This window comes from Coloeus monedula (genome assembly GCF_965178545.1).
Source record: "Coloeus monedula genome assembly, chromosome: 7".
NCBI lineage: Eukaryota > Metazoa > Chordata > Aves > Passeriformes > Corvidae > Coloeus > Coloeus monedula.
In genome coordinates this window covers 12,107,951-12,132,975 of record NC_138787.1, presented here as the reverse complement: position 1 = coordinate 12,132,975, position 25,025 = coordinate 12,107,951, and the positions used below count along the sequence as shown (strand labels likewise).

At 39.2% G+C, this 25,025-nt stretch overlaps 1 protein-coding gene across 1 annotated transcript in view; it reads right to left on the bottom strand.

Annotated features, from left to right (window-relative positions):
• SPATS2L (spermatogenesis associated serine rich 2 like) overlaps positions 1 to 25,025 on the bottom strand; it is a 79,723-nt gene that overhangs the window by 16,364 nt on the left and 38,334 nt on the right. The window contains exons 4-8 of the mRNA XM_082284637.1: positions 15,913 to 16,021; positions 12,380 to 12,429; positions 11,722 to 11,962; positions 6,887 to 7,087; positions 6,334 to 6,469 (exon numbers count right to left, since the gene is read on the bottom strand). Coding sequence (XP_082140763.1) covers positions 6,334 to 6,469; positions 6,887 to 7,087; positions 11,722 to 11,962; positions 12,380 to 12,429; positions 15,913 to 16,021 — 737 coding nt within the window. The remainder of the gene's footprint in view (positions 1 to 6,333; positions 6,470 to 6,886; positions 7,088 to 11,721; positions 11,963 to 12,379; positions 12,430 to 15,912; positions 16,022 to 25,025) is intronic.

The following is a 25,025-nucleotide window of genomic DNA, read 5'->3' as shown; positions in this document are numbered from 1 at the left end:
TTTCATTCTGATCACTAGTACAGTCTGACAATAAGAAGATAAACAAAAGACAGCATAAATCAATTTCACTGAAATCCTTTCCTCTGCAGAGTACAATCTAGTAGAACTGAAAATACCCAAAGGCTTTTTGTTATTCAAGTTTATTTTGTGTAATTTTTTATCTACCTTCACTAACATTGCTCTCTTCAGCAGCCATAATTAAAGGTCTATTTGCAATTTTCTTTTAAGATCTCTTTACAAGCAATCAGAAATTTGTTGCCTCATCACAAAAACCTGTTTAAGCTAAAAACTGACATGGAAAACCTTTTCCTGAAAGAACATTTCTAAATTTTAGTTATTTAGAAATGAAGGCATCATCTCACAATTTGGCAGTTTTAACAATGGTGAGTATGAGTTGCACCACAGCTTGTTAGCATCCCGCACATTTTTACATGAACTTGTGAAGTATTTCTTTCCTATTTGAGTTTCAGTTCTGATCTGACTCCTGAGGTATCTGAATACCTTACTGGTTTTATATATTTTAGCCTAAACACACTCCAGCAAGGAGGAGACAGTTGTTGAGCTCCTGCTACAGAAAAGAGGCAACTTTCCCAAAAGCACATCGGAAAGTGGCCTCGAAGAAAGAAGAGTCTGGCTTTTTGGTGCAACATCAGTTGAAACTTTTTGTGTTTAGTAAGCTAGATTTCTTATTAGTCTGACAACACTGAGATCAGAAAGGAGATACTCATTTTTCATCCACAATGACATGCACAAAAGCAATAGTCTACCTGCACAACCTCAAAACCAGTGTGTTCTGTTTTTTACTGAGGATGACAAACACATCTATGAATGACTGGGAGGGAAGAGGGGAGACACAAGGACATAAAATATGGACAACAGCTAAAAACCAATGTAATCCACCTCAGAATTTCACCACTTTAATCTATCTTCACAAACTTGTTAAAAAACACCAGGATGAAGCAAGTAATTGTAAAAGACAAAGGGGTCAGAAGGGGGACTTAAGTATCTCATTGAAACCTAACTCCCCCCAGTTTCGTGAGCTCTGTCTGTTCTCTCCACTAATGCACAGCAAGGGTGATCCTAGACTGCTGGAGGAGGTGAGGAGAATGCCAGCACAAGCCCCTCTCCCAGTGCTGCAGCTCCCCAGGCAGGTACCCAGCCTGAGGCCAGAGCTGTGGGATCATGTTCCCCCAGACTCCCCAGGCAGTAGGGGCAGGGCCCAGGGGCCTTGGTCAAAGCACTGATCTTTGAAGGTACCTGAACACCCAGTGGGGCCAAGGAAACCTGAATGCAAGCAGACTGTTTTTATCTTCTCTGTGCTGACAAGGTTAAGGACTGGATCGTGTGACTGATGGGCAAACAAATATCACAACAAACTGCAAGAGGATTTGAAAACCTGGACTTTAGAGGCATAAGGACTACCAAAGGTCGGCTGTCAGACAGACAGAAACCTCATAAGAACTGCCAGTAAATGGAGAGAAGAACAGTACAGGAACTCTGTTCAGTGTAAAGCAATACTAGTTCTGGCCTTTCCAGCCACCTGCCCATCTCCAAACTACCACATCACAAACAGGCAGCTCTCATCTGGTGCCACTGATTCTGGGCTATGGGTGATAGAAAACCATCATCTTTACAGTTTGCCAAGTAAGGGTCCCAGAAAGGGGCAACTGTGTTCTCACTGTTCTACAACTGTGAACGCTGGCAGCACTGCTCAGCACCCCACACTGAGTCAGTACAGACACAACTATGTAAGTACAGACATAATTATGTTCTTTTAGATTATTTCTTCCCCCATTCAACCCCTCCTGTGCCTTAACTTAGAAATCAATATCAAAACTGCTTGATTTTCCGCAAACATAGAGCACATGCTTTCTAATTGTTACCCTGAATCTCTTTTAATATATTTTTAAATTGTCAGTTTTGCCAAACTCCATTTCCCCAGCATTATGTCAGAATCAATTTTTTATCTAGCCTATGGTAAAGCTTTCAACTGCTTTTTCTTCACTCCAAAAATTCAGTTGTGTTGATTTTCATGCTCTCAACAAAGCACTGAACATACCAACATGTTAGAAAAGAGTAAAGACGCTTGTATTTATGTGGTTCAGTTCTGCATGCAGTGTAGTTAAACCTGGATCTTACTACTTTCTACAGACTATTTGTGGCTAGCAGCAGACCATATGGGCAAGTAGCAGACGTTTCCTTTGAGTTTTCCATATGATTGTATGAATGCCCAATACGTGAAAATTATTTTCTGGCAAGAGGTGTTACAGGGAATGGTGGCTCCTTTTGCGCTTTACACATTTCACTCAGATTTCCTGGGGCTCTCCTTTTATCTCCAGGATGGTTATTCAGTCTCTTGGTGGAAAAGCAGTGAGAACACAGTTAACACATGTAGGTTTTAAGCTTGGCAACAAATGTCTCAATTGCACTCTAGTGAGAGGAGAGTTCACTTAGCTTTTCTTACCCTCCCCTGCAACTTAAGGACTTTGGTAGCTGCCTTTTCTGTGCTCTACACTACTGTGAGACAGGGCTATGCTCTAATATATTTCATATCCTAGTCGTAAGGGGAGGACCTTATATTCTCACACACACAAAGGAATTCCTGAAAACCATACACCAAAGCTGGATGCAATGAGGAGAAATTCTGGATCAAGGAGTACTATCAGGAAGATTTTGCTCCTAATTTGCAGGCTCATGTGAGCCTGAGGAACACTGCCCCTTCAGCTTGCTTTGCTAAGTGCTCTCATAACCTTGGGAAAGCCATGTCACAGCCGAGCAAGAGCAGGGGTGACCAGAGTGCTGGATCACAGCAGGAGCACAATCCACATGAGACTGTAAAAGACTTCCTGTGGTGCAAAGTGCCCTGCCTGGTCCAGCCCATGGCTTGTAAAATGCTCTAGTGTCTTCTGGCATGAAGAGAGCTGAATAAATGCAAGCTGTTATCACTTCTTCTGAGCACACAGAGAATTACTCCAGTTAGCAGAAACTTAGGCTCTTTAAGAAAGAGGATGTGAGCCCAATGCAGTGTTTTTACATAAACATCCTTCTGGGACCGTTATTAGCCCCATTTTACTAGAAAGTCAAAACTGAAGTAAGCATTGCATTTTTCTGCCAAGCTTTTACAGCCGTTCACAGCACATCTGCTCCCTAGCACTGTTTTTCAGATTGTGGGAGGGTGTGCACTATTTTGCCAGGTGACTTTTTACACAGCAGCATAGCATACCTACTGAACATGTTCAGAAGTAACTTCCCTTCATTGGTTAGGTCAAGCTGTGAAATACTGAGCTGGAGAGAAACATGGAGTTTCACTGGCAGCTATCACTCAATAGTTTCTGCTGCTAAAAGGAAAAGTTCCTGTGAATCTTTCTGCCGAAGCTTCAGGACGTCTTAGGCCACATGTGCTATTCATTTACCTCCATGATAATGGTTTCATTTACTGTCTGGAGGTAGGAGGAAGATACATGCTATTATCTTTGCATGCTTCATTCTTTCTGTGATTGGTAAAATCATGAAAAGATTTAGAAAACCAAAACAGATCATCAGAAAGTCAAAAATATTACTGACTCTTGCAATGCACTTTTGATTCTGACCTTGACAGTAAATGCAAAAAAGGACACAAAAGTGGTCTTCTATCCTATTACCAAAGGAAGAAAAATAAACCCAAAAGAGACAAACTAAATATGTGTTTCAGCATTCAGCTGCAATGCAAGATAAAAGCTTCTGACTTCATTTAGCTTCACTAAAACCCTTTAGGTGGTGACAGCTGTGTGTAACAGGAAGGGGTTACAGTATTGAGCCCATTCCAGTATTCCTGGCAGTTCCAAACACAGACAGCACTTGGTGGCTGTTGTATCTGTCCATCTCAACCAGTCCACACTCCAGCAGCAACTGGGAGAGGAACTTGGAAAAAGCTTTGGAACCACTATCACAATGGGGACCTGACAGCATGCCCTTGCTTTGGTTACTCCATAGCATTCTGTGAGTGACAGTTAGCTGAATTCCTTAATTTTTCCATGACAGACAAGTTGACTGTGTCACAGTGAAACTCCATGCCCGAGGAGGGTAATAAATATGTTCACTCAATACCTTATTCTCCTGCTAGCACTAGGGGTATTTTGTTCAGTTCTGGAGCAAGGAAACTCCCATGTAAATAACACCCACTAAACTGTGCAGCTCAGGAATATGATGTGATCCCTGTATGAGGTCTGAAGCTGTATGTATCACTGGCTCGGGTGATTTCTACCCAAATTCAGTAAATCTACAGCAGTTGTCAGGGAGTTTTTGGAAACAAGGCATTAAAACAGCTGTGCCCATCTTTCTCAAAGTTTAGGCCACACGATCATATGAAATATCACAAAACTCTCTTTAATTTTAGCAAAGAAGGTGTTAAGTCATGCAGTTTACTGTTTAACCAAAAAATCCCCTTCATTCATTTGAAGAAAAACCTAAATGTTAGACTTATGAGCTGCCAAAAGCAACAAAGCCAGCACTGAGATTTCCATAATCATCTCCTGACATTGTGCTGTCCTCGTTGCAATGTTATGCTGAGGCACAAATATTCAGACCACAGATCTGTTACATTCTAGAGCTTCCAGCAGACTCCACTTCAATAATTTAGGCACTGAAGCTGGTAGGAGGCAAAATGAAATGAAGCCTATTAAAATGTTGTCCAGGCTATTTTCATCATTTTAAGTACTTGCATTTACAGACTCTTTTGGGGTATTTTTGTATTAGGCAATACACTTCACTGTTTTTCAAGCTAAAATATAAGTACATGAAAAATGAAGCAATTCAGTTCTGAACTTACTACCTCCCTGCACTTTTAGATCATGACAGAATTCTAAGTCTGTTCCATGACCAGAGTGACAACTGCTTAAAGACTGAATTGCCTGTGACTGCCTGCAACCAAGGTGAGACGTGATGTAAGGTATTTTTAACACTGCTACCAAAAATAAAAAAAGTGAGCGTGAACTACACAGCAAATGAAATCCAACTATCGTTTTCTCAGAGGAAAGGTCCCCTCAGAGAACTACCAAAAAATGGTGCAAGAAGTTGATGAACTTTGCTCAATTTTTCCATCTTAACAATCTTATTACTACATTTAAGTTCATAAGCAAAAATCACTGTGATGGCTCCAGAACAATCCTGACAATGTTACGCAGTTTAGTACAACTGGTGATCACAGCTCATATTCACTGGAGAGACAGAAATGTAGCTCTCCCTGCCATACAGTAAAGTACACTGGGGGCTTAGTGAAACAGAAACCTCCCCAAAATCAGCTCAGTAGCACTTGGATTTTTTGCCCATACAGACAGGAGCCCAAGTGGCCCTAAAGTTACTTTAGATGCCTCTTTGAAGCCATTGAATACACCACTGAAGTCTAAAGTTAACAAACTCCTGCCAATACTACTGCTCTTTTATAAAATACGGTCATAAAAATACTGACAAATACTGTGGATGAATTAAAGGGGAAAGGTTTTTCACTCTTCTGTGATTTGTAACCAAGTATTGTACATTTTAAGAGATTTAGTCTATTTCTTTAATAGATTTCTTCTATTTACTTTAACACTGTCTAATGCATAGGTTTTGTATGACATCTATGCTTAACCAAGGCCGAAACTCAAAGCAGAAAATACTTTTCTATGACAAGAATATAACAAACATGCAACTTGCTACTACAGCAATTATTTCTGCCATAACTTTTCAAAGGGCATAGGTATACATGCTGAAGATCAGGAGTATTCAAAATTATAATGGAAAAAACAGATTAAAGACATAAAAGAGTGAGGGAAAAGAATGAACTAGAGATGTGAATTGGAAATAAAATGATGTATGGGAAGCTTAGAAGAAACTATGAGGGAAAGTTAAGAGAACAATGGTAGGATAAGAAGCAAAGATGATGGGACATGAAGAGACAGTAAAGGACTGTCTACCAGAGAAGGTAAGATCAAAGATGCAGTACAGAAAGAGGAGATTTAAAGAAGGTAAAAGAGACTTCAGAAAATCCCAGACAGGATACTTAGAATAGCTTTCATTTGCTCATATATGTTGCCACTGAATCTGATACAGAAGAATTAGGTCAAGATGGATAATTTAGGAGTAAAAAAACCTAAGTTTGTTTTCAAAGCACTTTATGTATGTATACAATAAATGCATGTATTACTTCCTGGTTGGTAATGAGTGTCATTACCTAATGGCACCATGTTGGTTTTTTTTATGAAACCAAATGCTGCAAACAAAGAGGGTGTAAGTGACTCCTCCCCACTCATGCCAGTGGCTTAATTAGTCCCATTTCTAGGTGGAGCTATGGATCTCTGAAGCTGATTTACCTACCAGCTGTGTAATTCTGCAAAAGCAGCTTTGATCTTCTTCACTGAATTATCCACTTCCTCTTTGATCATCACACGATATCTGGTTAGAGAAACAGTGCAACGCTGCAAGTCTTTTACTGATTTTTCAATGTTTGGCCCTAAAATAGAAAACAAAAATTGCATGGAAATCATAAAGTTGGTTTTAGTTTTTCTGAATGAGGCACCAGGAATAGTTCAACATGTTATTTTCCCAGATTAGGATGAAGTGGTTTTTCTACTGAAGTCCATAAATCCGACCTCCCCATAGTCCCTCCCTAGTGCTCTTGAGTTTCTAAACGTGTTTGCTGAAATGCATCCCCCAAATCAAATAAATATTAGAAATGCATTATTAGTTCAAATTATTTAAATTTTGTTTAATATGATGTTAAATAGACCATAAATAGTTTTACTCATTTCGTTATAATTCTACTCTTATTTTCCAACACATCTCTAACTTACATGAATTCACAATTTTTTTCCTAGAGGCCTCAGCTGTTTTATGACCTCAGAACACAGCAACCAGAGATCCAATTTACCTCTTTTTTTGACTGAGTCATCTGTCTTTGTTTCAAGTTGGGTTGACACATTGGGTGATTTAACTGAGGAAGATTTTGACTTTGGCCTGCCTAGGTTACACTGGAGTTGAACTGATGACTGAAGTGGCTCTGGCTGTTCTACTCCATTCATAGTCTTTGGGTTTAATTCCACAGATGCTCTCTGGCGTTCTCGTTCTCTGTCTGCAAGAAAGCATTAAGGAAGAAAACAGGGAGTTATAAGATGAAGAAAGGTATGAAGCCTTACTGTTAAGCCAGAATGACTTTATGACTATATACTCATAGTGTATAGGGTGTTCTCGCTGGCACACATTCTCCAGAACCTCAGAGAGCTATGAAAACAAATGAAACTGTTTTGGTAATTAAACACTAATTGGAACACTTCTATATTTCAACAGTGTATAAAAGAAAAACTAATTAAAAAAGCCCAACTCTTTCATGCCAGTATGAAAAACTGTAACATAAAAAGCATACTATCAATTATAGTATTTGCCCAAATATTTCAGATCAGAACTAGAGAGGAAGTCCTCTATGGAAAGCATGAGACTTTAATGTTGATATATATACACACACATATATAACACACAAAAAATATTCCTAATTTTATTAACGTTTTAAAAGCACTGATTAAACATTCCTACCTGAAATACTTACCTTGCCTGACTACAGATTTCTATCAAAAGCTGCTGCTAAGAGGAACCAAGCAGAAAATGAAACTATGTCAAAGATTAGGCTCCTGGGTTCCACAGCTTCAGAGGGGTAAGATAACAATGCCTGAGCCTGTTTGGCTGCCACAAGACAACCTGGTTTCCTCTTTCCAAGACTCCAAAGGGATTTAAGATATCAGCATCACAGCAGAGGAACAAGCAGCCGAAGAATGACTGTGAAAAGTGACAGGCAAGGCTAGCTGTTACTGCCACTGTGAATTTTAGTTAAGGAAGCAAGCACAGGAAATGGTTTGTTGTGTTAACTCATTTTTCTAATCTTTGTACTCACTTCGATGAATGAATGATTGTTCGTTCTGAGGATGCTTTTTAATCACCACTTTGTTCAACTGATGATGTGTGGTGTCTGGAGAAAAGAGACTTGTCAGATTAACAGCTGGATTACAGCCCATGGAATGGGATAAACACTGCTGGGATTGAGGGATATCACATGGACAGGTGCAGCGTATCAACTAGCGACTTCTTTGTGCCCTGGCTGGGCATTAGGACAGGTGTAAAGTGCATCTTGATATGTTTTCATGGCAATCACGTAACACCAGAGGAACAAGGATGAACATCAGTGCTCACATTTTAAACCAGCTTTTAAGGGCTTTAAAAAGTGAGTCTGAAAACAGAAAAGGTATCTTGCATAAAACAGTATGTAAGAAAGCATTGAAAGAAGTCAAAGAAACCTGTGAATCTGTGAAAGCAAGAAACACCAGTAATGCAGCACTCTGAACACATCAAAGGTTCGATGTTGATGCCAGTCTTGCACACAGTGAGGAATTCTCAGAGGCAGAAAATTCTTTATAAATCAAGGCTTTCTGTTCTCAGTTGAGGCTGCCCTTTCTAAATAACTAAGAAGTAATTAGAAACCAGCATTCTATCAGCTAACCTATAAAGAAAGGCTTTTGGGTTCTGTCCGTAAGGTTGGATCTTTTGAAATTCGTTGTTAAAGTGCATAATTGTTTTTACTGTGTTTAATTAGCAGCTTTGGTACACTTGTCAAGAAAAATTATAAACTTGACAGCTTTTTGCCTAAAGAAAGTCACCTAGAAGAACAATTATACTCTAAATTAAACTTCTTGATCATCTTTTGTCTGCAATGTACTTTGACTCTGTTTCTCCCAAAACTACACGACCTACTTTGAAACCCAGCAGAAAGATGACCAACATAGGCTAGCGAACAGTAGTTTTGTATGCTGCAGCTGAACTTTCAAATTTGACTGAAGACAATCAACACAATTAAAAATAGATGGAGAAAGTCTGCAGCAAGTCTCTGAAGACTTGTACCAACTAAGACACGTGCATAACAAAATCTAGGGACAAAGTCTCTGTCAAATACCTACAAGAGAAGTCAAAAGTCTGGATAATAGTAGCTGCAAGTAAACTGTTACACGGTTCAGTATGTGGTGGCTTGGAGCTTCAGCCCCAGTCTATCGTCTGATATCCACTGTATTAACAGTCAAGTATGACCACACCTGCCAGTAATGGCAACAGCCCAGATTAACTTGCTTTGAAATGTGCTGCCATCTTCAAAAAGAGTGGTTTATCTTTTTGCAGCAGCTTACCATTCAACACCTTTCAAATCAAGTGAACCTCATAGATTCTTTGGCTGAAAGAAGAAAAAAGCCATTAGTCCCGTGAGATATCAACAGAAGTTTGAAAGATTCATTAAAAATTTTCCTACATGGAAAATAAGTAGGGAAGAGATCAGGATCTGATTTCACCCAGGTCCCTGCAAAAGCAATAGCATGGCAAGGCAGCACTAAATATCCTTTCAGTTCATTCACACTGCTTCTTTACAAGGCCATGCACAGAAAGGGTAACAGCAACTAAAGATGTCTAAGAAAAAGAAAGATGGAATAATGGCAAGAAATAAGCAGACCTGAACTAAAGGCAATAGCCGTATGTTTCCCCCCCCTAATTTTCTATGGAGAAATGCTGCATCCTCCCTTCTGGTTCCTGAAGTCCCTTCCAGGCTGCCAGGATTTTATGGCTCTGGGAGTCCTAATCTCACAGACTTGGAGCTGGAATAAGCAAAGCTTCAACCTCATGTTCCTCCTGGGGAAGAAAGTATTAGGGACTCTAAACAGACACCTATGATCCTTCTAAGCTGTGACGCCTCTGAAGGAGATGGTGAAATGACTACAGTAACATTCATTTGATAGGGAAGGAACCAAAACAAACAAGCCAGACAAGGATAATACAAAGGAGATTACAACACAAGAGAGAGCAGTATGAAACAGGTGCACTTTGGACTCACTTCAGCATTTCATACTGCTTTAGAAGAGTCTGCATGACTTGCTCAGAAACCACAAGGGCACAGCTGCTGGCCCCTGAAGGATCCTGATCACTTCCGCACAAATGTAACAATATGAATATAGGTGGCTTTTGACCCTAAGAAAGTAGTTATTGTATTGACTGCAAAGAAAAGGATACTAGTGCAACTGAGAGTTAAGAAGAAATTCTTTCCTTCTCTCTACTAAAAATTTTGCCAGGAAATTATTTTACTATGTAAGCGAAACTTGAATATTAAAGTTACAAGTTTTCCTTTCTCTCTGTTTCCTTTTTTTTCTGTCCTTTTTTTGGAAAACTCTCTCTTCCCCTTGTTATTGAAACAAGGCAGATGTGTATAAGTTGAAAAAAAATTGTAAAAGCTATGGTAATTTCTCATTTGCCACTTGCAAAAGCAAAGAAAAATTTCGAGATACTTTTTGTCCTTTATATGTACAACTACGTCTTAACTGTTTCAAGGAGAAAAAAGCAGGACTCAATCCCAATGACCCAGAAAAAAATCACTAACAGCATGGGTACTCTTCTTGCATTCTCTACCCCCTAGAAAACACACCCCATGCATACACAATTAAGTCTATATATCTTTATTCACGCATATATCATTTCAAAAAAATGCCACTCTAAGAAGTCTGATTTATACCACAAATGTTTGTGTCTTGCAAAATAAGTGGCAAAAATGCTTTTAGTATTATAGAAATGCAGAATTTTCTGGCTTATAGAGTATTTTATCCAAAGTAAAGTGGGAGTCTAGCAAGGGCAGGGAGTGCATCTCTGGTCCTTTGCGAGGCATCAAATTATTAGGACAAAATTTCTTGGTAAGTAGTTTGTTTGGCTGCTACAGGTTGCATAGTCTTCATTTAATTGATCAGAGGCTGGCACCACCAAAGTCATCTGAAAGCAGCAGATAATTCATTTCAGGACAATTATCACTTTGGCACATTCCTTTAAAATGGGGTTTGAGAGCTGTATTTGCAACCATGGAAAAAGGGATTTCAAGGAAAGTTCTTAAGACACAGGAAGAAAATACTAACAGCAGCAATAATCCAGGCCTGGTAGATGTCTGAAATGTGAAAAGCTGGAAGAACACTACTAGTACTGACAACAATTAAATATGAGCTTTATGAACTTGAAGGCAAAAGCTTTCACAAAACTTCTGCCCCACAGGAGCAAGTCTGTTCCCACTGATGTTGCTATAATCCTAACTCTGTATTTACCACAGTGAGGAAGAACTTCCTCTATTACTGCCCCTCCCAGTTTCAGAAATGGTAACTAGACCCCATGAGAAACTAAGAGCATGTACTAAAGGGCTATCAGAGTGCCCTTCCACACCACAAAGGCCCTCCCTTCCCAGCTAGGGAGAGGCAGTGGAGATCTACTGTAACTAGCCTATGTAGGGAAGGTGAGAAAAACGAAAAATGGACTAGTTTGAACTAAGCAATAAAGAAATCCAGTAATACACCACAAGCTCATAGTGTTCAGATATCTTTGCCCCACACAAGGGACTTATCCTTTTGTTAACAATTTGATACTCAAGCCATTTTCTAACCCTGCATTCTTCTGTAGGTCAACCTGTAATATTCTGTATCAGCTGGGCTGTCTCTGGGAGAAGAAAGACATTTTGCAAGGAAACATATTGCAAGATGAATAGTGTGCAGATACAAATCTACCGGCATGACTTTTAAGAGTTCTGTGCATTATTTTTTCACAAAAACATCTCTACAACATCTTCATGGCAATAAAAATACCGTGATCTTTATGCCAAAGAAGGCTTGGCTTCTGCCAGTTGAGAAGGTGCTCTCTGTCAGATGAACTGACCTCTGATTTCTGAACAGTCCAGTGCTGACCCTGCAAATCCCGAGCCTTTGTTGTCAAGAGAAGTGGTTTCCAGTTTCTGATTGGCAGAACCACGGCCAGAGTTGTCCTTAGGGCATCCATTCACATGACAGTCATTTATTCGCTGAGGCTCTTGACATGCCTTCTCAGGTGCACCATTCTTGTTTTTAGGATCTTTATTGCCTTGCTGCTGTTTAGATTTGCTTCTTTTTCTCCTATTGTTCTAAATGGGGAAATATTGCAAGAACAGAGACATCACTCAATGCAAATCCTATAAACTCAAAATACAATCAGTAAATTGAGCCATTGCAAGTGGCTGTGACTATCCAGGATTTCTTATTAAAAGTGTTTCTGCACATGAGCTGTTTTGGGATTTGTCCTGTGCTTGTCCAGGGTCTAGCTCCCCCACACAGGTACATGCACATGGTGTCCCAGAACTTTGCTCAGAACACTGGGCTTAGTGAGACAGTGACAGAGGAACAGGATCAAAAACAGTACACACATTTGCTTTCAAGTACTGTCTGCAGGTGTGAATGAAGTCACCTATGCTGGAAAAGGCCAAGTACTGACCAAGAGTACTACAGTTCAAGCACAGACAGCTTGATCTAAATGCCCTTGATTTTCAAGAGCAAGTTCTTACCTTCTTTTTCCCTGTCATATTCCATTCCTTTAGAACCTGAGTTGCGCTGCCTAGATAAAGGAAAAATAAAACATTTCAACAAAAGCTCAGCTATGGGAAAGAACTAGTGTGTTCATCATCAGTTCCCTAGTCTCCTGGCTGAGGAGCATTTCAATTTGTTGTGAATTCTCTTATGTGGGGAGAACAAAATGGACACTCTTGCCTTTCTTCTTCTCAGTTACCTGTTTTGATTACACTACTTCCAGTGGATGGTCTACTTGGCACTACTGGCTTTTTATGGACTTCATTGCACAAAGCGATTGTGTGCCTAACTTAAAGCACTAGCATAAGACACAGAAAAATCAACACTCAAATCTCTTGCCTGAAAAGGAAAGTATCTCAGCACTCCAGAGTGAACACTAAGCACACAAAATAATCCACCCTGACACTAGAGCATCTGAAAGTTTTAAAAATTTTTGGCATCTTTATCATGTATTTTCTATGTGTTACCTGTCATCCTCAGAAGACGTAAGAGCATAAAAAGTAAATACTTAAGTAGCATCCAAAAGAGTAATTCTGTTGACTCTTGCATAAAATCTGCATCACACAAATGCAGTAAACTTAGGCCGGGCAGAAAAGAATGGTAAAAGTTATATTGAAAAGTAATTACAGTTATACTTGAAATTCTGTCTGTCAGCCATAATGAGTTGCTTAGATAAATTTATGGAACAAAGCAGACATAGCCTTGGTCAGACCAGTGCCTGCTGCCATGTTAGAAGAAAACTCTTCTCTTTCTAGTTAACATCATCATTTTGCTCTCCTGGAGTCTAAAGCTGAAAATGGATGCTCATGCAGTCTGAATTGTCATCCAAACTACTATGGCAGTATCTGCCACAATAGCATTTTTAATCACCATCAGGTTAAAGGTCTTCTGCTTGAACTGAATAATCACTTTACCATCCCTTCACAAATGTAGTAAATACTCATTTATTAGCCTTTCTAAGTGGATTTCATACTCAGTCATTCTTCTCACTTCTTTCAGTGAAATCCTGATACTAGTATTAAGAAGAATTTTTGTTTTCAGATCACCATGAGTTGACAACTTGTATTCAGCCTAAGACATGTGAGGTTTTCAGATGTACCAAAATTACTTTTCTATCTCAATAAACCAGATCCAAGATGATCTGGTAAGCCTATCACACACAATAGGAAAGATTATGGATCTTATTAGCAGTGCTAAGCCGAATTTGTTAAATTGTGAAAAAATGTGCATGGAATCCATCAAAGCCATGTTTTATTTGCTAGATGACATGACAATGCAGATAGAAGGCTAAGGCAACTTCAATTTAGTGTATAACTATATACATATTTATATTTAGTTACACACTTACGTACATGTAAGTACAATCCCCTCTCCTAAAGGTATATCATCTTTTGACAGGCACCATGTTTCTGTATGAAGTAATAAACATTTGCTGCCCATTTTACTCTATGCTGCTGAAAATATGTGATTTCATGTGACAGCTTTGTTTACTGTTTTCACAGTAGCAACCAACACCCTTGTTGGCTGGTGGAGTCTTTGCTTTGCTTCCCTCAGCTTCCCTGTGAATACTATACATGCTGAGTTACTTAAGGGATTCATCCAACTAACCTTTGTTTCTTCCTATTGGAAATGCACTAACTGTCCAAATCCCAAAGCCCTCCTTTGAACCCACCAGTATATTTTCTTGAACAGATCTACAAAGCAGCTCAACAGACCTTCTGATTATGCTTAATTAGGGAAACACTAGCATAGCAAATAAAACTTTTGAACCCTCTTTCACTTAAATCAAATTTCACATATAGAATAAAATTCGTAACAGAGGCATCTCCTAAATGCCACTCTAACTGCCAAGAAGCAAGATAGGAAACTAAATTTGAACATTTCTTGATTCAGCAAGCAGCAGCTCTGAGAGAAGCACTGCATGGAGGTGGCTCAACCTTTCCATTCAGCATGGCCACCCGTATGTTTTTCATTGCAGGACTTCTCTGCAAGTATTATTTCAATCTTAGCAATTTTTGTCATTCATTTGAAAAAAACATTTCAATTACTCATTCTACGCACAGTGGCAGCTGCATGGATACGTATCTTTTGTGTTCTTTTCAGACAGTAACAAATATTAGCTGTTTTCAAATACTCCCTCACAAAGACTTCTGAACAGTAATCATGAACTGGTGAAGTTCAAACAAAGATCATCTGAACTCAGGTACAACAGTTTGCTTTTCTTCAGGACTTTATTGTGCTTCCTCCAAGGCTTGTGTTTGCACTGTTTCTTCCTTACAGCAGGTGATGACACATAGCTCTGAAAGCAGCTCCCCTTTTGAGGAACCATTGGAAACAATTCATAAGCCACAAGCAAGCAGTGGTAACTTAAGACAAAATAAAGTGAAAGCAACTTATTGAATAGTCATGGTAGAATCCTCCACTACCTTCCCCAGGACATACATTACAGGAAAACAAAATTATTGTTAATTAGATGTATCACACTTCCCTTTTTCTCTGTGTGTGTGCATAGACAAAAGCAATTTCAATATATCCATCAGAATGGAACTGTCTGTGCAGCTGCCTGAATCAAAAAGAACTATATAGATCTGATGGAAGAATTTCGATACATTTATAAATAGTCCAGTTTGCTTGCATCTGCTTTTTGCATATGGGTAATTCCTAGTATATGATGAGGCTTTTTGGCTGATACATTTTAGTAAGTTATTCCAAACCAAACCCAAAAATATTCTGAAGTAAAATAGGCATGAATTAAACAACTTGCTGAGATAGCAAAAATGAGTCATTTTTAAGATATACAGGGCCCTTTGAGACCACTGAACTTCTAGTATCATTTACAAGCTACAGAGATTTTGAAAAGATTTGCTCATGGTATGCCATTACTTCTACAAAGGGTTTCTCACAGATTCTTGTGGTGAAAGTTCAAAATACTTGACTTTATATATTTACGAGGAAAGCGTTATTTAAATACAAGTGACCTTTCATTAGAGATGGTCTCATGACGCAAACCACAAACGTGGATCCAGGTTTAAATGGCTCGAACTTTCAATGGAGTCTTGGTTCAGCCATTATAAATGTCAAGGCTATTTGCAAAATTCAGATTGAGGTTTGAATGTCAATGTATGCATCAAGTTCATGGGTTATGGGGCTTGGTTATCTGCTTCAGAACTATCCCAAATTGTTCTTAGTTACTGTATCTTCAACAGCGAATAACTTCCTGACATTTTACTTTAAAAGCATTAACTTTCACGCAAAATAAAGAAGGAGGTCTGCAGTAAGAATGGCTTCAAAAATGGCAAAGTCAGGTATAACAGATGAACAGCCATGTCAGTCTCGTACTGTGAATAAACAAAGATGCAGACAGGAGGATCAATTCTTTTATAATTAGTAAGTGCCACACATCAGATTTCAGAAGAACTACAGAATATATTTTGAGCCACTAGAGACAACGAATACTTTGGCATGTAATTGAATCCGTCCTGCATTAGTGAAAAAGGTACACTGTACTCACCATCCATGAAAGCTTGAACAGCCTTGTCTACATTGTTATCAAATTGCTGCAACACCAGAACTATCTCATTATTGCTTTTGTTCGGAACAATCGATCGGATTGCATTGATCTGTAAGTAAAAGAAGACAATAACATATGAATTTATCATACTCCTTTAGACTGTGAGGTACCTCTGTGCCAGTGCATGTTTATATAAATACCTGTTACACTGACGTGCTCACAAGCATAGGAATGTATCTGTACAAAGCAATCTCCATCCTATCCTTACCCAGCCATGCAAATAATGAAGCAATTTCTTCAGGACACTCTATCACAAAACTGGTAACCAGTAATCCTGGAAATGAATCCTACTCTCAGTCACAGCAGAAGAATTATCTTAATTCAACTGACAGAATTTGGCCTTATGCTTCTTTCCTAAATGTTCTATTTGCTGCCAAGGGTCTCAACATATCACCTACACAAACTTAGTGAGCACACAACTGCAACAAGGCTCTTGCATGGCCCTGCTACATCAAAGTTATGATTGGTGGTTTTTTGGCATCTGAAAAACAGTCATATGCATGAAAACAGTCACAGGCTAAAAGAGAACAATATTATTTTTAAAAGTTCTAGTGGCTACTCAACATAATTTCAGTTCGCTGTTCCATATACAAGTAACCAGGAAGCTTATGTAACAAAATCCTGAACAAAGGATTGAACAAATGGGACGCTGATGCCTGAAGTGGCCACCTAAAAGCAGAGAGTAGACAAGAAGAAGGGAATAAAGGTAGGTATCTATTTGAAGGGCCTTCAAAGGTACACCCTGGGGAGTCCAGAGGCTATTGCAAAGATGGACCCCAAGATGGACCCTGGGTCACAAGTTCTTCACACTTTTATAAGTTTGGTTCATTTGCATATCAGGGTTAATTCTCCAATTAAAGCTTCAGTTAATGATGTAATTTCCCCAAGCTTGCTCCCCTCTTTAGAGTCTTTTGGTTTATACTTTTTGGGCCTAGCACAGTCTGGGTGTCCTTGGAGAACAGGCCTGGAGAGGCTTTGTTATGTCTACCTAGCATGAGAGAGCAGAAGTTAACAGGCTACAAGAAACTTCAGAGTTACACACTAGGCAGTATTTGAAAAATATGAAAGTTAAAACCTAAGGCATCAATGCCAAATGCTTCCTTCAGGAAACTGCTGATCGATGAGGTGTTACACCCACAGATGACTCTGGCAGGCCACACTTAAATTTCACAGCATTTGCTATTGCTGTATTGTCAGTATCCATTGATACCAAATGGAATTCAACTCATGATGTTTTAATAAAATATTCCTACTGGAATCACATTGATAATTTATTTTCTCTTCCCTATGTACTATAGCTGAAAATAAATAGTTATATGAAACATTGTTGCTATTTTATTTTAAGGCTATAAAGATCAGACCAAAAATAAAAATATTTAAACATAATTAGCAAAACAAAAGCCTGTGATAATACTCTGAAAAAAAATGAGAGACTCTGCCAAACCAGTTTAGCTGTTCCAAATTAGCTTTATGAGCTTCTGTGTCAAGACATCCAGCATGTATTTACAATCAGGAACTTGTTATTGTCCTGCAAATGTTTATCTGGCACCCTCCTTTGCCATCTTTCTGTGGGATTACATCCTTGATTAGGGCATACTTTATTTACTGCATCCCAGTGTCATCATGATAATTGTGAAGCAGCGTGGTCTTTTTATTGTACTGTGAAATGTAATTGAGAAAAAGTAATACATGAAGATAGAGCTGTTTAAGGGAACTAGGCTGGCTCACATGGCAAAAGCATTCACACTACCTTGTCTTAGCTGTCCAGTAAGATGCTGAAGGACAATCTCTATGGAGTCTCCATCAATGGAGATATCAAAAGGTGATTGAGAACACTTAAGTGCTCAGATTTGACCAAAAAAATCCTATTTTGCTGTAGTATGTTCACCCCCCTCTCCAAGAACTGTGTTTCTCTGTCCTGCATACTTCCATAAACCAGGAATCATGGCAGATTCTCTCAATGCACAGTGATGGACAGCTCAGATTCCTGATGCCCACTGGACTCAGCTTCAGAACTACAAAAGGCTCATACTTGGCTTCAGCACACAATGTCAGTACAGCTGCTTAGGATGATTTATTCTGTTCCTGTCCATCATCCCACCACACCCCTCTCTGCAGCTTTACATTTGCCCACAACACCTTTCAGATAGCAGGTCTAGCCTTGGACAGTCCAGGCCAAAGCCATAACTCAGAAGGCAGTGGAGTTAAAGTGCTTGTCTACTCCCCAAGGACCCTTTCCCAAAGGCCCATCTCATAGTCTGTCTAACGTTGCTATGCTATGACTGAACCAGGCTTGCCCACAAGCTCAGTCCCCAGCCAACAGAGGCTGCTTCAGAATGTCTACTCAACAGGGGTAACTGCGTGTTGAAGTTCATACAGACTAGGCTGACAAGTGGACTGCTTGACCCAGAGGCTGTTGTTGCCAGAAACTATCCAGAAAAACCCCTGTCTGCTCAAGTTTCTCTCTTCAGCTGACGTATGTGCACAGGGAAGGAAGTGAGTATAGCACTCTGCTATGTACTGCAGGCAGCCAAGTGAAAACTGACACAGATCAATAGGATGTGCAGAGAAAGCAGTGGAAAACGGCGTCATTAATCTAGTGATTGTGGGCACAGGCACGCTATTTAGTGATTAACCTGCAAAAAGCGTGAACGGAGTTGGCTCCGTAACAAAAGCTGGCAAAGACACTAAGGCAGAGCAGGCCACAAGTTACAGTCCATTTTATATTCAAGCTGGTAGCTCCCAAATATTTTCACCATGTGGATTACATCTTCATATTCTCACAAAAAAATCCCCTCTTCTTTCACAATCATGCGGATCATCTCTCTGCCTACTCAAAATTGCATAACCTCCTTGTGGTAACTGCTTACAGGAAAATAGTAAGAAATATCTAGAGTATTCTAACCAACTTTAAATATAAGCATAGGGATTTCACAGAGCTTCTAGGTCCTACTTTGCTATGAAAGGTCTGCAAGCCTCAAGAATCATCTGGAAACAACCAAGTGAGGCTAAGACCTCACTTGGAGGATCAGGCAACTTGCCACAGTGCAGTTTGGAAACTTCCTACAGACAAGAAGAACATCTGTGGGGTGGAGAACATTGACACTCAAGAACTCAACCAAGCAGACTATGTTTTAGACTAAAAAATCAACTGAAGACTTTCTGTTTGCACTGTGTAGTCTTTGTTAAGAGTTTTTTGCTTAACAGAAAAACCAGAATTAAAAGCTAAACTGTGCTTCATCCAACTAGTACTATAATTAAATACAAAAAGGTTATGGAAACATTCTAGTTGTGGAGATAACCCAGAAAAACCAAGATGATGATCTTAGGAAAAATGGTCAACATTACAGAGAAAAGAAATTAAGCATATGACAACACTGTGGACACAGCCCTGGTTTAGCTGGACTACTAAAAATTTTGATTTAGGGAATTAATATACTGTAAAGCTCAACAGTTCTACTGCCAAAACCCAACAATATTTTTTGTTGGCTGTTGTACAAAAAAATACATTTGTTTATCTTTCTATGTGGAAAATATAAAAAATGAGAAGTTTAATGAAATAATTCCTCAGGAAAAGAGCATCAGATTGCAAAAGAAAGCATCCAAGACCCAGGAAATCCCAAATCAGAAGTTGCTTAGACTTTAAAAATCTGCTTCTCTTGTGTATGTATGCTGTGATATCCATGATCCCTACAAGTTAGTGTTTCTCCTTTCCAGATTTGTGCAGTGATTTATGTGGGTGAGAAGATGAAAACTAAAATTTGCAAGCAGTAGGATACATCAATATTAATACAGACACACACACACACACATATAACCATCTCAGTTCAGAAACAATAAAAGTAGATATAACCCCATAATTCCAAGAGAGCAGAGATCCCAGAAGGTTTTCTTCTAAAACAAAGTATTTTGTCTTGTAAATTTTTAGGAACAAAATGGCATCATGTCACCGTATTTCTTCTGGAGTTTCAAAGACAAAGATCTGTGTGCCAGACATCAGGTGTACAACATACGCACTGTTTGACCAATGTTTTAATCCAGAATAGACTGGAACTGTTGCACACAGCAATGAAAAAGTCAGCAATTTCTGGACAGAAATTACTGACACATGGTTACAAGACTCAAATTGCGACCTGACAGTGCATCTGGGAGGAGGACAAGGTATGTGGAGGGAGACCAGGCTATATGACAACTTTCACCTAGAAATGCAAATTTCAAGGTCCCTGATACTACACCCCTTAGTCCTTTAACCCCGATTTCAAATGTGTAGATTTCTAGGTCTGAAGGTCAGCTCTGTGCTCCCATGCAAAATGTGTCCCATTTGTTTCTGGAAAGGGACCTAGTGATAGTAAAGAAAAAGGCAAAGGGAGGGATAGGAAACTTCCTGACAGCATAAGCCTAACACAAATGCACTTCTCTAGCTGTAGGTCGTAAGAGACCTAACACAGACTGCGAGGAACAGAAGCATATCAAAGCTCCATGAAAGCTTGACAAATATAAGATGACAGGTGGACTTACACAGAAGGGCTCAGTGTGAGCTGGACCTAGGCAGTCCAGGTGTGCTGGTTCCTCTCTGGTTCACCTGCTAGCTCAGGTGATAAAACAGCCCTTGTGCTAGTACAGCTAGACATCTGACCCACTTACAAACCTCCAGTTGCTTGAGAGAAGTCCATCACTTCCCTATCCAAAAAAACTGTACAGAGGTCATTTTTATTACAGCTGTGACAGGATGATTCCAGGGCAGGAGGTAACTCCTAAATTTCTAAATTTCTAGTCCTCAAACTCAGCAAGAACATCCTTCTTCTCAGTATGTAAGCAACAGAATATGCAACTAGAATAATCTGATATTTATGACTTCTCATCAACAAACTCCCTTAAAAAATATTTAGCATGCTAAAGGATGAAAGAAAGTACCAGAGAAAAAGAATCTCTTACCATGCAATGGTACTGCATTAATGCCAGTCTGCAAAAGCTAACTCAGCAGTCTACTTTATTAGATTTCCATGTATGTGGGAGAAAAGAGGTTTTTTTCTACTTACTGAAACCTGATCATAGGAGAAACAGCATTACCAGACAGACTACAAGGAAGTCAAGTATTTTCATTATTTTGTGAAACATCCTGTTTTTATCTGGTGTAGATTCCCAGTGAACTTCTGTCATCATCTGGATGCTAGACAGCATTCTGGGACACCAAGAGAATTCAGTAACATACCTTCAGAACCACAGAAAATTAATGCTATTAATGTCAGCATTAGTTGAGAATCTGTTGCTGACAGTAATTAAATTCCTGGGCTTTCCCTCCTGTAGCCTAACATGAAAGCACATTACTTTGTTTACTACTAAGAAAACTTTCTCAGAATTTCAGCTTACAAAAGCTACTTTCAAGCAATCACAGATCTGAAATATAAATCTGTGATCTTGAAAAAAACTATATACAGTCAAGAACATGAAAGACAGAATGCAGGTCCACCTCCACTTAAACTCACAATCCAGAGCTCAAGTCATGCTAATGCTTGCTGCAATTTGAGCCAGATTATGTCTCATCAGGACCAGAATTCCACAGTCATGAGGATGTTTTTATCTGTCTCTTACAAAAAACGTTGAAGACTGCCCAGAAGTGGAATCAAAACTGAAAAAGGTTTCTAGTCCCCTCAGATAAGCTTCTACCTCACAATAAAATCCCCAAGGTCTGATCAGATATACTTGACTATTTTTCTGATGATTACTGTTGAACATCTCACTTGGGGCAAATTTTTGGCTCACCTAAAAAAAATATTAAATGAATCAGTAACAGGTTACTTCTGAAGAATATAGCACACAGGAAAGGATACTGAATTCTATCCTCTCATGGTAGCTTACTCTTAAGTCCTCACAAACACCCATCTCACAAGATCTTCTGGGTAAGTCAAGCCAAAAAGAAACAGAGCCAGCCTGGAAGCTGTGACACCAGATTACCTATTCCACATGCAGAACCAAGCTGACAGTGCTGTGTATTCCTCTAAGTCCTTTACGTTCTCTATCAAGTTTCAAATGGTTCCCAGGCAACTGTAACAACATGGACTCAATCACTGCCTGTTTGCTGCTCCGCTCCATCTGGTCCCCCTTGGCATCATCTCAAAGAGGATGTTTCTGGTGAATAAGTAACATATCCGGGGTTCAGAGAGTTTGTTTATGTATTTCTGACATAGTGACAAATTGAACTTCTTCGCTGAAAGCTCACGGCTGTTCTGAAACCCCTGAACACAGCAGCTCTAATCCCCTTGAAGTAAGTTACTATTATGGTCACTTAGACAGAAATATTCTTATTTATTCTTGGTTAGGAAAACTAACGCAGATGCACCTTCACTTTGTACTAAACGCTAAGATCAACAGATTTTCTCTAAGTTCAGAACTAAACTAATTTATAAGTATGGTTATCAAGAAACACCGACATTTCCTACTTTATTTTCACTCCATGTCAGTAGCAAACTTTTATGTACACATATACATCATTCAACTACATTACATCTCCAGTTCCTCCCAAATCCTGCAAGTGAAGCGAAGAAGAAGGGCTGCCTGCAGAACACTGCTGGTTTCGATAATCTAGGAATTTAGCATTAGCAGATGTCCTGGCTACATTAAGCAAGAAAATGCATTTTAAAACCACTTCATGGCAAAATTTTTTAAAAGGTTTTGAACTTCTACACAAACATATTTCATGAATACAATTTGACTTGGTTGCATTTGGAGGTTATTTTTTACATTGGAGACATTTTCCCAGAAGCTTTACTAAATTCATCCTGACAAACTGAACAAATGCTGCTAATACCCCCTTTGAGCAGGTCTGTACCTCTCTTTCTGCTACATGATCTGTTCATCACTCTGATACCTTCTGATCATTTGTTCCTAGTAAGCCCCAAAAAAGTTCTACTTGCTGCAGTAAACTTCTTTAGGCACTTGTCATGGATTTATTATTTCACTCTTACCCATCAAATAGAAAGACAGACATTCTAATATGCTATTTCAGGATTCCTGAAAAGTTTGGCTTAGTAAGAACTGTTCTGCTTGAGTGATGACAGCACCATTTACAGACATGAGTCTGTGATATCCTTAACCCAAGTTAAATGGCTCATCAAGTGACAAAAGTGCATTTTGATCAACTTTTCTGGCCTTTGAACAGTCCATCTACTTCAACACGTGGGCAAAGAACAGCTGCAAAGGTCAACTTTAAGGAGAAAGTGAAATCACAGATTGGAACCTATCTGCTTTTGTAATGTATGATTTTAAATTTACATACTACTTCCATTCCTTCCACTCTAAATCCTACTCTTTCCTTGCATGCTGACTGTTGCTTATGAGAACCACATTTATGGTGTAATGCAAACAAAACTGTGAAACCTCCAAAACCACATCTGAATAAAATTTCCTTCTTGCAGTGCTGCCCATCTGCTCCTCCAGCTCTGACAGTTGAAATGACAAATGAGAAAGCAAGCCTTTCAGGAGAATTTCAGCAAAACTTCACTCCTAAGAGAATCTCAAAAGGAGAATTTTCACCTGAATGAGTATTTTGCTAATTCCAGCTGACAGCAGATCTCACTTGTTCACATGTTTAGACGCACAGCAAATTAAAAAAACAAAAAAAGGAAATGAAAAAATATGGGCCCAAAAGCAAATCCTGAAGTTTAAACAATTCCTGGTATTTCTTTGGATCAAAACCAGAGTCACATGCCAGAGTTGAATGGTTATCCTGGGGAGTGCCTGATATTCACTCTTCTCTTGTTAAACTAAGAGGGTCTAATTGTTGCAGGAGACAATACATCACTTGTATTCCTCACTCCAATTGCTTCTTCTTTGGAAGCCTTGTAATTCAGAATCTCAGCACCTCTTCTGGTGATGTCCTAGGTTAATGCTTGAATACCTCCTTTGATTTTATGGATTTTGGATGTAAGCCAATGAGTTTGGCTCATTTTATTCTTTAATCCAGTGCACTTTTGTGCATATGATCTGAACTATGTATAACACTCAGTCTCTGAAAATCCTGATACAAAAAAGTCCTTACTTATCCTGTATTATCAGGCACAGAGATGAGTGTTATCAGAGGCAAGAGGGAGAGTGGCACAGTGAAGGAAGACTGTAGCAAGGGTCAGGGCAGAGGGAATTATTCTGAGAGAGATCCTGATGGTAAACTTCTTATACTAGTTATGCAGACAATTAATGACCTTTGTGTCTGCTGAAATGCAGAACTTAGGTTATTCCAGAAAATCTGTGGGTTATATGCATGAAAATATGGTAATTGAAAAAGTCCTGGCTCCCCCACAAAGTATCACAGCTGCAGGAGTTTCTGCCAACTATGGAAACTTCCATTAGCCTTCCTAACATCACAGGCCAACATTTATATAAATCTCTTGGGGGAGAAAAAATAAGATATAAAATAGAATGTTTAACCTATTGACTTTATGAACTATTTCAGCTGAAATGCCAAGAATGAATTATACAAGTATCACTACCACAGTAGCATTCTTTTATGACTCAAATTCAGGGGTGGGGCTTTACAGAGTCTGGGTGTGAGCATAATGCCCAAAATGTCTGCCTTGGCCTCACATCACTTTTAAAACAGTGGCAGAGGTTTTAATTTCTTGAATAACTAGAAGCTGATCATGGAGAGAACACAGGGAAAGGTCACCACTGAAAAACCCCCAAACAACTGCCCCCCACCCTCAAACAAAAGAACAAACATGCTGAAATCTGCATGGGATCTGCACCACATTCTTACCACAGTGAAACAACCTTCAATTTAAGGAGAAACCTGTGTGCTACTTTTGCAGAAACTTCCATGAGTAAGTATTTGTGTGCAGATGTGCAGCTCCTTTGGCTTCATGCAAGTCCTAGCAAGATCAAAGCCTTAAGTACATTATGATCGGCAAGCACTAAGGAAGAAGAAAGGGAGAGCTGGGAAGGAACTGCATTCTATTCTGTTCTTTTAAACAAGGCCTGCTTGTATTTACATTGATGGCAATGGATTTGTGGAGCTCAGCAGAAGTATTGTACATATGAACCTTGGTTTTCTTACTCAG